Genomic DNA, 16,207 nt, shown 5'->3' with positions numbered 1-16,207 from the left:
TACCGGGGTAACTGGCACCCCCTTTTCTAAAAACAACATTTCATGAAATACCTAAAAAAGTGTAAACTGTAGCCATTTATTTCCCTTTATAGTTTATTCACCTACAGTGCCTTGCAAAAGTATTCATCCCCCTTGGCGTTTTTCCTATTTTGTTGCATTACAACCTGTAATTTAAATGGATTTTTATTTGGATTTCATGTAATGGACATACACAAAATAGTCCAAATTGGTGAAGCCAAATGCAAAAAATAACTTGTTTCAAAAAATTCAAAAAATAAATAACGGAAAAGTGATGCGTGCATATGTATTCACACCCTTTGCTATGAAGCCCCTAAATAAGATCTGGTGCAACCAATTACCTTCAGAAGTCACACAATTAGTTAAATAAAGTCCACCTGTGTACAATCTAAGTGTCACATGATCTGTCACATGATCTCAGTATATATACACCTGTTCTGAAAGGCCCCAGAGTCTGCAACACCACTAAGCAAGGGGCACCACCAAGCAAGCGGCACCATGAAGACCAAGGAGCTCTCCAAACAGGTCAGGGACAAAGTTGTGGAGAAGTACAGATCAGGGTTGGGTTATAAAAAAATATATGAAACTTTGAACATCCCATGGAGCACCATTAAATCCATTATTAAAAAATTGAGAGAATATGGCACCACAACAAACCTGCCAAGAGGGGGCCGCCCACCAAAACTCACAGACCAGGCAAGGAGGGCATTAATCAGAGAGGCAACAAAGACACCAAAGATAACCCTGAAGGAGCTGCAAAGCTCCACAGCGGAGATTGTAGTATCTGTCCATAGGACCACTTTAAGCCGTACACTGCACAGAGCTGGGCTTTATGGAAGAGTGGCCAGAAAAAAGCCATTGCTTAAAGAAAAAAATAAGCAAACACGTTTGGTGTTCGCCAAAAGCCATGTGGGAGACTCCCCAAACATATGGAAGAAGGTACTCTGGTCAGATGAGACTAAAATTGAGCTTTTTGGCCATCAAGGAAAACGCTATGTCTGGCGCAAACCCAACACCTCTCATCACCCCAAGAACACCATCCTCACAGTGAAGCATGGTGGATGTGTGGGGATGTTTTTCATTGGCAGGGACTGGGAAACTGGTTAGAATTGAAGGAATGATGGATGGCGCTAAATACAGGGAAATTCTTACATTTACATTTTAGTCATTTAGCAGACGCTCTTATCCAGAGCGACTTACAGTTAGCGCATACATTATTTTATCGAACCCACAACCCTGGTGTTGCAAACAGCATGCTCTACCAACTGAGCTACATCCCCTGCCGGCCATTCCCTCCCCTACCCTGGACGACGCTGGGCCAATTGTGCGCCGCCCCATGGGTCTCCCGGTCGCGGCCGGCTACGACAGAGCCTGGATTCGAACCAGGATCTCTAGTGGCACAGCTAGCACTGCGATGCAGTGCCTTAGAACACTGCGCCACTCGGGAGGTGTGAGGGAAACCTGTTTCAGTCTTCCAGAGATTTGAGACTGGGACGGAGGTTCACCTTCCAGCAGGACAATTACCCTAAGCATACTGCTAAAGCAACACTTGAGTGGTTTAAGGGGAAACATTTAAATGTCTTGGAATGGCCTAGTCAAAGCCCAGACCTCAATCCAATTGAGAATCTGTGGTATAACTTAAAGATTGCTGTACACCAGCAGATCCCATCCAACTTAAAGGAGCTGGAGCAGTTTTGCCTTGAAGAATGGGCAAAAATCCCAGTGGCTAGATGTGCCAAGCTTATAGAGACATACCCCAAAAGACTTGCAGCTGTAATTGCTGCAAAAGGTGGGGGTGTTTCACCCAAAAATATATTTTGCATCTTCAAAGTGGTAGGCATGTTGTGTAAATCAAATGATACAACCCCCCAAAATCCATTTTAATTCCAGGTTGTAAGGCAACAAAATAGGAAAAATGCCAAGGGGGGTGAATACTTCCTCAAGCCACTGTAAGCATGACCTTCATCCACATCCATTTATTTTTCCAAACGTTGTTTTTTTGTGTCAGCAATTAAACATTGTTCTAGTTACCCCCTAGTACCCTAACATTTGGGGAATTATTATTATTATTATTATTATTAACATTAAATAGCCTACCTAAAGCATATCATGAGTGTTGTTTAAACTGCGTAGAATTCCAAGAAATTAGCTTCAAAACAACATTTTCCTAGGTCCCTCAAATTAAACAAAATCAAGCTGGTGTTTGAATCAAATGTGGAAAATGGTTGGGAACCTCTGCCATACATAATCTGAAACGGGCAAATGTGTACCTTAACTATTTAATATATAAATATTAGGAAACATGTCCATACTCACAATTGACACTAGAATTGCCTGAATGCAATAAAAATGATTTCAGAAAAAAATTATGAGTCAAAAGTTACTTGGCCTTACATCATACCAAAGCAAATTACTTTCACATCCGATTTGATTTCTGTAGCCTATAATTTATTTCCATCTGTCTACATTTTTCACAAGAAAATATGCGCACTAAGTCCACCCGACCAGCAGAGTTCCCTGTTGTCAAAACGAATCAGTCTAGGCATAATATGACTCTTGTCCATTTCGCTTGCTGTTGTCGCCAACCAATGTTATGCTTTTAGGAAACACACAATTATCTGCTTAGAAGTTTGCCTAGATTATTGATCCTGCATGTCTATGACTTATTCCACCCGGGAAAATAAAGACACCGACAACCTATACTTTTTAAAGTTTGTGAGAGATCATAATTTCAGGTATGTTTGAAAGCGTTTATTAAAATGTAACAGTGCGATTCCTGAGCCTTTCATCAAGTTATCTGACGTATAGTTTCACGTCTACTTCTAAGGACACAATATAGCTTTACTGAAAAATCGTGCCGTTTATTACTTTTCATGTTGTATTGTATACTGTATGTGATGATATCAATAGTCTTCTACAGAGGAAGGCAACAGTGTGCTTGGTTTCCGGGGCGTGACTTTTTTTGGGACAGAATCATTTATTTTAGACTTTTAAACGCAATCAAATTTGCCTTTTGAAAATATTTTCGCCGTAATCATTATGCTATTTCATTTTCATGCGTTAAAGTAACAATCTAGGCGATTGTTGATATTATTAAGTAATTTATTACAAGTTAACAATTTAAAAGTCTTATCTTTTCAAGATTGATCAGTGATGATCAATCTTGAATAGTGTAATAGCCTACTACTTTTAAATAATTAAAAGACACCCTACAATAGAATATAGATTATTAATAGAATAATTACGTTTTGCTGGCTCCCAATTAGATTCTGATTGTATTTGATTATTTCTAACATTTCAGACATGGTGCTCCTCATCTTCCTCATAAATCGGTCCTTATGTAGGATACTTGAAAGGGATTGAAGGCAAGTCAACGCCATGGGCAACCATGACAACTTGGAAGATGTGTTTGTTGCTGTCGTTCGTCCAAAGAACCATGTCAGTCTGAGCTCTAAGGAATATCGGGCTAAAGCCTATGAGGTAAGACTACAGTATCTTTCATAAGATACAGTAGCGATTAGCGACCATGCAAAACCTAGCATCTGAAGGTTAGGATCTCTTTGCATAACAGCAAGGAGGTTGGACTGACAGTCTCAGGGTGCTGTGTTTGAGTCCCGGTCTGGGCTACCCCCTGGATTTGTTACACTGGTGTCAGAAGTGGGATACACATTATTTTGTATACATGCTTAAGTAACCCTGCGAGTAGCAGACTATGGTTACTGCAAAGTGGCAACGCCTTTATTAATACATTTAGTGTAAGGATGCTCAATTCTGGAAAGCTCCCTGGAAGTTCTAGTGTTTGCCATATTACCATATCATCCACCCCAAATCTGCTGCAATATCATTTTACTTTAACGCAAATATTGTTTATGGCAAATCACAATTATTTAGCTTATGGTTTGATTTCATAAATGTATTTCTAGTTCAGTTTATCTTCACCAGTGACATCATGTGTAACCCTGTGATTACCCCTCCTTTAGATCCTGTTGATTGAAGTTCCTTTGGAAGGAAAAGAGAAGAAACGGAAGAAAGTCTTACTGGCGACCAAAATCCAAGCCAATGGGGACACAGCCAGATCCATTTTGGATTATGTAGAAGAAATTACTAAACCCATATCTAACAACAAGGGTTTTATTGGTAAATAAATAGATCTTTGTTGCTTTTCTGTAATTATGGTGGCTTTCCAGATTTGGACTTGAATCGTTTGTTAATATAAATGTTGTATGAAGAGTAGAAAGACATTTCAAATAACAAATTGTGTCAAAGCACTAATCCCTCTTATGCTGTTGTTCATCACAGGAAAGCGTGTGGTGCACATGAAGAAATTCCCTCTCGATGGTGACAATGAAGGGAAAGAGGTCTCCCTCTTTTTTGTGCCAATCAATGTCAAAGGTAGAACTTGACACTAACTAAATTATTAGAAATGTTATAAATGCACATGAATTATATACAGTGGGGTCCGGAATTATTGGATCCCTTAATAAAGATAAGCAAAAAAGACTGTATAAAATAAGTAATGCAAATACTGAGCTATAGAATAGTGCCTTCAGAAAGTATTCATACCCCTTGATTTATTCCACATTTTGTTATGTTACAGCTTCAATTCAAAATGGATTATATGGATAATTTTTTCTCACCGATCTACACACAATACTTCATAATGACAGTGAAAACATGTTTTTAGATTTTTGTGCAAATTTATTGAAAATGAAACACAGAAATATCTCTTTTACATAAGTATTCACACCTCGAGTCAATACTTTGTAGAAGCACCTTTGCCAGGGATTATAGCTGTGAGTCTTTCTGTGTAAATCACTAAGAGCTTTCCACACCTGGATTGTGCAATGTTTGCCCATTATTCTTTTCAAAATTCTTCAAGCTCTGTCGAATTGGTTGTTGATCATTGCTAGACAACCATTTTCAGGTCTTGCCATAGATTTTCAAGTAGATTTAAGTTCAAATTGTAACTCAGCCACTCAGGAACATTCACTGTCTTCTTGTTAAGCAACTGCAGTGTATATTTGTCCTTGTGTTTTAAGTTATTGTCCTGCTGAAAGGTGAATACATCTCCCAGTGTCTGGTGGAAAGCAGACTGAACCAGGTTTTCCTCTAGGATTTTGCCTGTGCTTAGCTCCATTCCGTTTATTTTTTTATCCTGAAAAACTCCCCAGTCCTTAATGATTACAAGCATACCCATAACATGATGCAGCCACCACTATGCTTGAAAATATGGAGAGTGGTACTTTGTAATGTGTTGTATTGTATTTGCCCCAAACATAACGCTTTGTATTCAGGACAAAACATTCATTACTTTAGTGCCTTGTTGCAAACAGCATAGATCTTTTGGAATATTTTTATTCTGTACAGGCTTCCTTCTTTTCACTCTGTCAATTAGGTTAGTAGGGTTTGAATACTCATTCATTCAAGATATTTCAGCTTTTCATTTGTAATTAATTTGTAAAAAAATTGAAAAATATAATTCCACTTTGACATTATGGGGTATTGTGTGTAGGCCAGTGACCAAAAAACTCAATTTAATCTATTTTAAATTCAGGCTGTAACACAACAAAATGTGGGAAAAGTAAAGGGGTGTGAATACTTTTTTATTTATTTATTATGACTTGTATAATAATACAATTGCTCAGAGGAAAGATTTTGTTTAACAAGAAATATCTATATTTTAAAAGATAGTGGTCAAAATGATTGTATCCCTTGTTTTCAATACTCCAGCACTCTTCCCTTGCGCGGATAATGATACTGAGCCTTTTTCTAAAATGTTTTATGAGATTGGAGAACACATTGTGAGGGATCGTAGGCCATTCCTCCATACAGAATCTTTCTAGATCCTTGATATCCTTTGTCTGCGCTTATGGAATGCCCTCTTCAATTCAAATCAAAACAGGGGATCCAATAATCCTATCTTTCTTAGATTTGTTTTATTTCTTGTTAGACAACATTTTTTTATCTGCGCAATTGTATTAGTTTAAAATCATATAATGTTCTATTTTGTTGAGCATACAATATAGCTCAGTATTTGTGTTACCGGTATTTATTTTATAGTCTTTTTTGCTAGTCTTTATCAAGGGATACAATAATTCCTGACCCCACTGTAAGTGTTAGTCCACTTGTGTCTGGGGTACTTTTTAAAGCATTCCTTAGAATAATTCCTTAATAATATAGTTTAGCTAACAATGTTTTTTATTATTGTGTGCTTGTTATTGGTCTTTCTGAACAGATAATAGCAAGCCTATCTACAACCCTGGGAGCCCAAGTTTTTTCTGCCTCCAGGATATAATGCGTGTGTGTAGTGAGACCAGCGCTCATTTCTCCCCAATCACCTCAAAGATGCTCCTGGCCTTGGACAAGTAAGTCTTTGTCTATGATTTCATATTGAAGTCATTTAGCAGGCGCCCTGATCCACAGTTTTTTTTATGTGTATCAGAGAGCTTAAAAGCAGGGTATATGGTAGCTTCACTTACTCTACGGGGGTGGTAGGTAGCCCAGAGGTTAGAGAGGTGGACCGGTAACAGGAAGGTAGTTGGTTTAATTCCCGGGCCGGACGATGAAAAAGGTGGGGAACTAGACTGGTTATTGGAGGGCTGCTGGTTTCAGATCATTACTACTATCCACTACTGTTGTGCCTTTGAGACTGTTGTTGTGCTGCTTCCAGCCTCTCGTGACTGTCTGTATGTGTGGTGTCCGGGGGATGGGATTGGAAATAACATAAGATATTTCAAACGACTTACAGTGCAGCGAGTGACACAGTAGATATTTCACCTTACCAGAACGTCACCACTAAACCTTGACCTTTGAACTTGTATCTTGTAACTGCCCTATCCAGGTGGCTGGCAGAGAAGCACACCATGCCTCATGCCATTGCAGCTCTGTTCCGGCCCGCACCGGTGGACAGAGTCAAGACCAACGTGAGTAACCCTGCTTACACCAGCGAGGGCAAACCTAGTGATGGGGGTTTGCACATGGGCTACACCGCCTTGGAGATCAAGAGCAAGATGCTGTCACTGGATAAGGCCGACATGTGCATTCAAAACCCTCTCTACGGCTCAGACCTGCAGTATACCAACCGGGTGAGAGCCCAGATACCATTTTTTCCAATCCCTACCCTCTCCCGAGGGATGGCTTACAAGACAGTTGACATTTTTGTATCATCATCAAAATATGTGAACATAAACTAAAGTGTTTACGTATCCTCTCTATTTTTGCCATTTCTAGGTGGACAAAGTTATTATCAACCCTTACTTTGGCCTTGGTGCTCCAGATTACTCTAAAATCCAGATCCCTACGAGAGAAAAGTGGCAGCACGGCTCTAACAATGTGACAGAGGAAAAGTGAGTGAGCCTCCCTAAATTTTACTTCAAAATGTTACTTCATGTATTGGCCAGACCTGGGTTCAAATAGTATTTGTTTTCCTTCAAATAGTTTGAGCCTTTCTGGAGTGCCAAATGGGCGACATTTGCACATTTGGGACTATTCCATCAGTTCCATTGCGCCAGGCAACCTCAATCAAGCGCATCTAAAGTATCTTCCATTCCTTGGAGTTTGGGCCTTTTCAAATGCCTCATGACATTATGAAGTCCAAGTGATTGAACGAGGCCAATTCTCCGTCTCCTCTATAGGGAGCGCCAGTGGGTGGATGACTTCCCCCTCCACCGCAGTGCCTGTGAAGGCGACACAGAGCTGCTCACCAAGCTCCTGGAAAGTGGCTTCTCAGTCAAACAGCTGGACAGCGACCACTGGGCCCCCATCCACTACGCCTGCTGGTATGTCTCATATGAGGGGTGTTTTGTTCTAGCACAGCTGTACACCAAAAACTCACCCTAGATTGTAAACCAAGCTGTAAAATAAAGGAAAAATGTTACCCAAATTCCCTAAAGAAAATGAAAGTCCTCTAAGGACAATAACGTTTATATTAGCTTTTTTTAGTGAACAGCTAACGTCAAATAAGAGTAAAACTTCTGTGTTGTTTTGAATATAGGTATGGTAAAGTGGAGGCGACTAAGCTACTGCTGGAGAAGGGAAACTGTAACCCCAACCTGCTGAATGGCCAGCTGAGCTCCCTGCTGCACTTTGCTGCTGGAGGGGGCCACTCAGAGATAGTACAGCTTCTGCTCCAGCATCCTGAGATAGACCGGGTAAGACTGAGACAGATGCACTAAAATAGGTTTAGACCCTGGCAGGGGTCTCCGACTCCAGTCCCGAGGAGCTATTGGGTGCATAGGCTTTCGTCCCAGCCTTTCAGTAGAAGATCATGCTTAGTTGATTATTTGAATCAGGTTTGTTCGCGATGTGCTCAGTGGTTAAATTGAGCCAGAGCTGCCCGGAGCCAAGCTTCTGCACCTTGGGTGAAAGGGAGAGCCAGGCGGAGCCAAGCTTCTGCACCTCATGGGTCAAAAGACAAAAGTAGGATAAAAGTATGTTAAATCAAGATTAGGGTTAGTGTTGAACGTAAGGCTAGGGCAAGGGTTAGGGTTATGGCTAAGGGGCACAGGTTAGGAGAGCATTTTCGCTAACCATAACCCTTTCCCTAACGTTATACACAGTCTCCTAACCTGCTACATTAATTATCCTAACCCTATTACTGAGACTGTAATACCAACATGTTTCAAGCAGACCACCATAGTCCCTGTGCCCAAGAACACTAAGATAACCTGCCTAAATGACTACCGACCCGTAGCACTCACGTCTGTAGCCATAAAGTGCTTTGAAAGGCTGGTCATGGCTCACATCAACACCATTATCCCAGAAACCCTAGACCCACTCCAGTTTGCATACCGCCCCAACAGATCCACAGATGATGCAATCTCTATTGCACTCCACACTGCCCTTTCCCACCTGGACAAGAGGAACACCTACGTGAGAATGCTATTCATTGACTACAGCTCAGCGTTCAACACCATAGTGCCCTCAAAGCTCATCACTAAGCTAAGGACCTTGGGACTTAACACCTCCCTCTGCAACTGGATCCTGGACTTCCTGACGGGCCGCCCCCAGGTGGTAAGGGTAGGTAACAACACATCTGCCACGCTGATCCTCAACATGGGGGGCCCCTCAGGGGTGCGTGCTCAGCCCCCTCCTGTACTCCCTGTTCACCCATAACTCAATGGCCAGGCACAACTCCAACACCATCATTAAGTTAGCCAATGACACAACAGTGGTAGGCCTGATCACCGACAATGATGAGACAGCATATATAGAGGAGGTCAGAGACCTGGCCGTGTGGTGCCAGGATAACAACCTCTCCCTCAACGTGATCAAGACAAAGGAGATGATTGTGGACTACAGGAAAAAAAAGAGGACTGAGCACGCCCCCATTCTCATCGACGGGGCTGTAGTGGAACAGGTTGAGAGCTTCAAGTTCCTTAGTGTCCACATCACCAACAAACTATCATGGTCCAAACACACCAAGACAGTCGTGAAGAGGGCACGACAAAGCCTATTCCCCCTCAGGAGACTGAAAAGATTTGGCAAGAGTTCTCAGATCCTCATAAAGTGCACCATCGAGAGCATTCTGACTAGTTGCATCACCGCCTGGTATGGCAAATGCTCGGCCTCCGACCGCAAGGCACTACAGAGGGTAGTGCGTACGGCCCAGTACATCACTGGGGCCAAGCTTCCTGCCATCCAGGACCTCTATACCAGGCGGTGTCAGAGCAAGGCCCTAAAAATTGTCAAAGACTCCAGCCACCCTAGTCATAAACTGTTCTCTCTGCTACCACACAGCAAGCGGTACCGGAGCGCCAAGTCTAGGTCCAAAAGGCTTCTTAACAGCTTCTACCCCCAAGCCATAAGACTCCTGAACAGCTAATCATGGCTACCCAGAATATTTGCATTGCCCCCTCACCCCACCCCAACTCCCTCTTTTACGCTACTGCTACTCTGTTTATTATTTATGCATAGTCACTTTAACTCTACCCACATGTACAGTTGAAGTCGGAAGTTTACATACACCTTAGCCAAATACATTTAAACTCCGTTTTTCACAATTCCTGACATTTAATCCTAGTAAAAATTCCCTGTCTTAGGTCAGTTAGGATCACCACTTTATTTTATGTCAGAATAATAGTAGAGAGAATGATTTATTTCAGCTTTTATTTATGGGTGGGTCAGAAGTTTACATACATTCAATTAGTATTTGGTAGCATTGCCTTTCAATTGTTTAACTTGGGTCAAACGTTTCGGGTAGCGTTCCACAAGCTTCCCACAATAAGTTGGGTGAATTTTGGCCCATTCCTCCTGACAGAGCTGGTGTAACTGAGTCAGGTTTGTAGGCCTCCTTGCTCGCACACGCTTTTTCAGTTCTGCCTACAGATTTTCTATAGGATTGAGGTCAGGGCTTTGTTATGGCCACTCCAATACCTTGACTTTGTTGTCCTTAAGCCATTTTGCCACAACTTTGGAAGTATGCTTGGGGTCATTGTCCATTTGGAAGACCCATTTGCGACCAAGCTTTAACTTCCTGACTGATATCTTGAGATGTTGCTTCAATATATCCACATAATTTTCCTTCCTCATGATGCCATCTATTTTGTGAAATGCACCAGTCCCTCCTGCAGCAAAGTACCCCCACAGCATGATGCTGCCACCCCCGTGCTTCACGGTTGGGATGGTGTTCTTCGGCTTGCAAGCAACCCCCTTTTTCCTCCAAACATAACGATGGTCATTATGGCCAAACAGTTCTATTTTTGTTTCATTTACATTTTACATTTTAGTCATTTAGCAGACGCTCTTATCCAGAGCGACTTACAGTTAGTGAGTGTGTACATTTTTCATACAGAGGACATTTCTCCAAAAAGTACGATCTTTGTCCCCATGTGCAGTTGCAAACTATAGTCTGCTTTTTATGGCGGTTTTGGAGCAGTGGCTTCTTCCTTGCTGAGCGGCCTTTCAGGTTATGTTGATATAGGACTTGTTTTACTGTTGATATAGATACTTTTGTACCTGTTTCCTCCAGCATCTTCACAAGGTCCTTTGCTGTTGTTCTGGGATTGATTTGCACTTTTCGCTCCAAAGTAGGTTTGTCTCTAGGAGACAGAACGCGTCTCCTGAGCGGTATGACGGCTGCGTGGTCCCATGGTGTTTATACTTGTGTACTATTGTTTGTACAGATGAACGTGGTGCCTTCAGGCGTTTGGAAATTGCTCCCGAGGATGAACCAGACTTGTGGGGGTCTACAATTTTTTTTCTGAGGTCTTGGCTGATTTCTTTAGATTTTCCCATGATGTCAAGCAAAGAGGCACTGAGTTTGAAGGTTGGCCTTGAAATACATCCACAGGTACACCTCCAATTGACTCAAATGATGTAAATTAGCCTATCAGAAGCTTCTAAAGATGTCCTAACCGACTTGCCAAAACTCGTTTTGTTAACAAAACATTTGTGGAGTGGTTGAAAAACGAGTTTTAATGACTCCAACCTAAGTGTATGTAAACTTCCGACTTCAACTGTACATATTACCTCAATTACCTCGACTAACCAGTGCCCCCGCACATTGACACTGTACCGGTACCCCCTGTATATAGCCTCCCTACTGTTATTTTATTTGACTGCTGCTCCTCAATTATTTGCTATTTTTTACTTATCTATTTTGTACTTAACACTTTTTTTTTTTTTTCTTAAAAACTGCATTGTTGGTTAAGGGCTTGTAAGTAAGCATTTCACTGTAAGGTCTACACCTGTTGTATTCGGCGCATGTGGCAAATAAAATTTGATTTGATTTAACCTGCTGCATAAGTTCTCCTAACCTGCTACGAAAAAGTCACTTCGGTGGCATGAAATTAGTGTTTCCCTTATGGGTAAGGTTATGACTAGTAGGTTTAGGATTGAGTCAGGTGTTTACATGAACCTAAGGTTAGGTTTAAGTTAAGGGTTATGGCTATCGTTAGGGTTGAGCCAGGGTGTGGACATGAAGCTAGGGTTAGTGTTATGGCTAGGGGTAGGGTTGAGCCGGGGTGTGGACATGAAGCTAGGGTTAAGGTTGAGCCGGGGTGTGGACATGAAGGCTAGGGTTATGGTTAGGGTTGAGCCGGGGTGTGGACATGAGGTTAGGGTTAGGGTTGAGCCGGGGTGTGGACATGAAGCTAGGGTTAAGGTTGAGCCGGGGTGTGGACATGAAGTTAGAGTTAGGGTTGAGCCAGGGTGTGGACATGAAGCTAGGGTTAGGGTTGAGCCAGGGTATGGACATGAGGAAAGTGTGGAGAGACAGCAGAAGACAGTGAGCATGGCTTAACCCTAATTCCCAATTCAACCCCTAAATGTGCTAGAATAAAAGCCTGCACACCCAGTAGCTCTCCAAGAACTGAATTGTAGAACCCTGGTTGAATACAGTATATCCTCCATCCTATTTGCATTATGACCACATACTGTAGGGTGTGCTGGTACCAGTGGAACATCTTAGGACTTCAATATGTTGCCAGTAGTAAGTAGCAGTAAGAAAGTAACTTTGCTTGTTTGTTTTTATACTCTTATAAGCACATAGAGGATCAGCAAAAGAGATCACCCCTGCAAATCTGTGAAGAGAACAAGCAGAACGAATGGGAGGAGACAGTGAAACTCCTACAGCAAGCCAATAACAAACCAGTGAGTGTGAAGTGTGTGTGCGTCTGTGTGTGTGTGTGTGCATGTATGCTACTCCAACAGACATGTCAAAGACTTGCGAGTGTGTCTTTTATTACGTTTAGCAATTGATGAAACTGTGTGCTTGTTCCGCAGTATGAGAAGGTGCGCATCTACCGCATGGATGGCTCGTACCGCTCGGTGGAGCTGAAGCACGGCAACAACACATCAGTGCAGCAGATCATGGAGGGCATGCGGCTCTCCAAGGAGACCCAGCAGTACTTCACCATCTGGATCTGCTCTGAGAACCTCAGTGAGTCACAAATACACAGATCCAAAATGGCCGCCCAATATCTGGTCATAGGTATCATATTCTTGTATCTGTAGTATCCTATTTCCATGCTACCTGTGCTCATTATACCCTATGTGTGTGTGTGTCTTGTCTTCTGTCAGACCTGCAGCTGAAGCCCTACCACAAGCCCCTGCAGCACCTGCGTATCTGGACAGAGATCGTCACTGACCTTACTGTCCTGGATCCCCAGAGGGAGAACCCACAGCTCTTCCTCCGTAGAGATGTCCGTCTGCCCCTCGACATTGAAAAAAAGGTTTGTAACCAATTCGATTTTGATCAACTTTATTATCCCCTTGGGGAAGTTCTTCTTGCAATTCTTATTGCAGTGCTGCATCTGTAAAGCAAGGATTTGGGATTTTGAATATTGCTTAGATCAGTGTTTCACAACTCTAGTTAAGGGAGACCCAGAGGGTGTGCATGCTTTTGTTCCAACCCAGTAATAATACACATTATTAAACTGATCAAGTGTTTTGGTGTTTATTAATTCATTCTTTAGTCCATCCATGATTGGCTTGAATCTTCTCCCCCAGATTGAGGACCCCCTGTCCATCCTGATCCTGTTTGACGAGGCCAGACACTGCCTCCTCAAGGGCTTCTTCCCCTCCCCGGACAGCAAGCTGATCACCCTGGCCAGCCTGCTGCTGCAGATCATTTACGGAAACTATGAGAGCAAGAAGCACAAGCAGGGCTTCCTTAAGTAAATATCTTAAATTGGTCCCTGAATTGAATCAATCTAGCATAATAGTCTTCTTTCAAACTGGGGGAATCTTGGGATTATATTTGAAGATAAGGTACATAAAGCTGTGGTAATATGATATACCTTTGACATAACTGTCTGTGTAAATGTTTTGTTTTCAACAGTGAAGAAAACCTGAAATCGATTGTCCCGATATCCAAGGTGAAAAGCAAAGCGCATCATTGGACAAGCAGGATTCTACATGAGTATAAGGTCAAGTTTATTTTCATTATTTTGTTTTTGTGTAATAACTTGTATACATTTATATCTATGAGGTCAAACTCTTAGCCTTACTTCACCTTATCCGCCCCACAGAGCCTCAGTATGAGTGAGGGTGTGAGCAAAGAGATGCACCACCTCCAGAGGCTCTTCCTGCAGAACTGCTGGGACATCCCGACCTATGGTGCCGCCTTCTTCACGGGCCAGGTCTTCACCAAGGCTAGCTCCAGCAACCACAAAGTAATCCGTGTCTTTGTGGGTGTCAACACCAAGGGCCTGCACCTCATGAACATGGAGACAAAGGTGCCCCGGGGCTATTTGGTTGTTGGGTCCAGAGCCATATGTATACAGAGAGAACCATGTTTAACCATGCAGTATACAGAATACAGTAGTATACAAAGATGAATGAAACATACTTCACATTCTTATTTACTGGTCACAAAGTAAGCATGGATGTAAATATCTAAGCATAGAAATAAGCCTCAAAAGTATCCAGCTTTGTATATGTTTTATGTTTTCATGTAAATGCCCTCTTTTACTGATACTGTGCATATGTTTTACTGTGTATTTGTAGATCCTTCTTATCAGTCTGGAGTATGGCTCTTTCATGTGGCAATTAGGGCACGCTGATCAGTACTTCCAGATTCACAGTCTGGAAAACAAGATGAACTTCATTGTGCACACCAAACAGGTAACTATAGGACCTTTCCCAAGTCATTCCAATGGATTTAACTGTGATTATGTTGAATCAATGTGTTGTAGCCTGGAAAACAGTGCAGATTGTATGACTTGTAAGAAAATATTAACCATAGCATATGGCTCTAGCTGAAGAGTTGAATCTGGGCAATATTATTGCTTGTATTCATGGGCTCCTTCTCTTCTTTCCTCAATAGGCTGGCCTTATTGTTAAACTGTTAATGAAGTTGAGTGGACAAATGACTCCAAATGACAGAAGTTTAACAGACAAGTATGCATATGGTTGACTCACCTTCAAAGACGATATTATTCCCATGAACTTTTTTTGTCGGTTGCTTTGCTTTCTTGTATTGGACCGTTGCTTTTTTGAGAAAAAAGTATGTTTTCACCAAATACATAGTTTTGTATCACAATAGAACAGACATGTTTCACATTTTGTTTATTTGATATTAAGATTTCTGTTACAATTTTACAAATTATTACATGCTCTAATTTTTATGGTTGTAAATAATGTGTATATAATGGTTCATTTTAATAAAATTAATAATATATGAGTGTAATTCCTTCTGTTTTGCTTAAAATAGCACTGCTCATACCAGTACATCTTATGAACATACTTTTTTAAATATATATATCTGTGTGCATGTGGCAGCTAGAAATGGTTTCAGTTCTGCAATGCAAAGCAAAAAGACCTTAGGCCTAATTAATTGCCTAAACCCTGAAATGAGTGAGTCAATCTCAGAAATCAGACCAATGACTGGCATCGGTAACAGCAGTAGCTGCCACTTGAGGGCGCTCTGCACAAATAAATGACTGAACTTGTACACAGTACGGTCATTTCAAACCACTTGAGCAAGATAACAAGACGGCGATGATACAATTGTATTAAAACGTTTAAAATAATGTGAAATTAATTTAAGTGCGTAATAAGGCATTCGATGCAAGGCATTCTGCACGATTAGCAAACTTCTAAGCACGAGGGGAGAGGAGATGTCATTGTTTACATTATGTAACCATGGTAGCCATGTGAGTAGCCTGCTGACAGCTCCTGACTGTATCACTGATAGTCATTCAAATTAAGTTAACTTATATGGCGATGTAGTGGTCAAATCAAAGGTACAATTATTTTGTGGTAAGATAGCTGATTGAAATGATACGCTTGGCAACGATACGCTTTAAATTAGTGACATTAGCTCTTTGATCGTGCTTGGAAGCTTTCCAGCCAAGAGCCAGCTTCAGTGTTACATTATAATAATAATATATAATATAATAATAATATGCCTTTTAGCAGACGCTTTTATCCAAAGCGACTTACAGTCATGCGTGCATACATTTTTTTTTGTGTATGGGTGGTCCTGGGGATCGAACCCACTACCTTGGCGTTACAAGCGCCGTGCTCTACCAGCTGAGCTACAGAGGACCACATAATATATAACAATATCTTCACTCAGCAAGTGTTGTAACAACTTATGGAATGAGTTAGGTACAATGTAGCATTACTTTAACATTCACCAACAACACGAGCCATAATTGTAACAGTATGGAAATGACAGATGCATTTTGGGCTCTATAGAGCCCCACAGTGGAGGTGTCAGAATACCCATAAAACCTAGCGGTCA

The 16,207-nt window shown here is 41.6% G+C and overlaps 1 protein-coding gene across 2 annotated transcripts; it reads left to right on the top strand.

The window, feature by feature from the left end:
• The first annotated feature begins 2,584 nt into the window (after window positions 1-2,584).
• Window positions 2,585-15,125, top strand: LOC123491520 (krev interaction trapped protein 1-like). 2 transcript variants are annotated; one of them, XM_045222359.1, is made up of 17 exons: window positions 2,585-2,753; window positions 3,320-3,498; window positions 3,999-4,155; window positions 4,318-4,410; window positions 6,254-6,383; window positions 6,860-7,103; window positions 7,249-7,364; window positions 7,653-7,796; window positions 8,012-8,168; window positions 12,502-12,609; window positions 12,742-12,898; window positions 13,039-13,190; window positions 13,468-13,634; window positions 13,799-13,886; window positions 13,989-14,195; window positions 14,467-14,583; window positions 14,786-15,125. In XM_045222359.1, the coding sequence occupies exons 2-17, from the start codon at window positions 3,397-3,399 to the stop codon at window positions 14,873-14,875; spliced, it is 2,229 nt and encodes a 742-aa protein (XP_045078294.1). In that variant the 5' UTR covers window positions 2,585-2,753; window positions 3,320-3,396; the 3' UTR covers window positions 14,876-15,125. The 2 variants fall into 2 exon arrangements, with proteins under 2 accessions (XP_045078294.1, XP_045078293.1); XM_045222358.1 differs by lacking the exon at window positions 14,786-15,125 and having other exon boundaries at window positions 14,467-14,770.
• The last annotated feature ends 1,082 nt before the right edge of the window (window positions 15,126-16,207 follow it).

The sequence above is a fragment of the Coregonus clupeaformis genome, chromosome 8 (genome assembly GCF_020615455.1).
Source record: "Coregonus clupeaformis isolate EN_2021a chromosome 8, ASM2061545v1, whole genome shotgun sequence".
Classification (NCBI taxonomy): Eukaryota; Metazoa; Chordata; class Actinopteri; order Salmoniformes; family Salmonidae; genus Coregonus; species Coregonus clupeaformis.
This window is presented reverse-complemented; position numbering and strand designations above follow the sequence as displayed.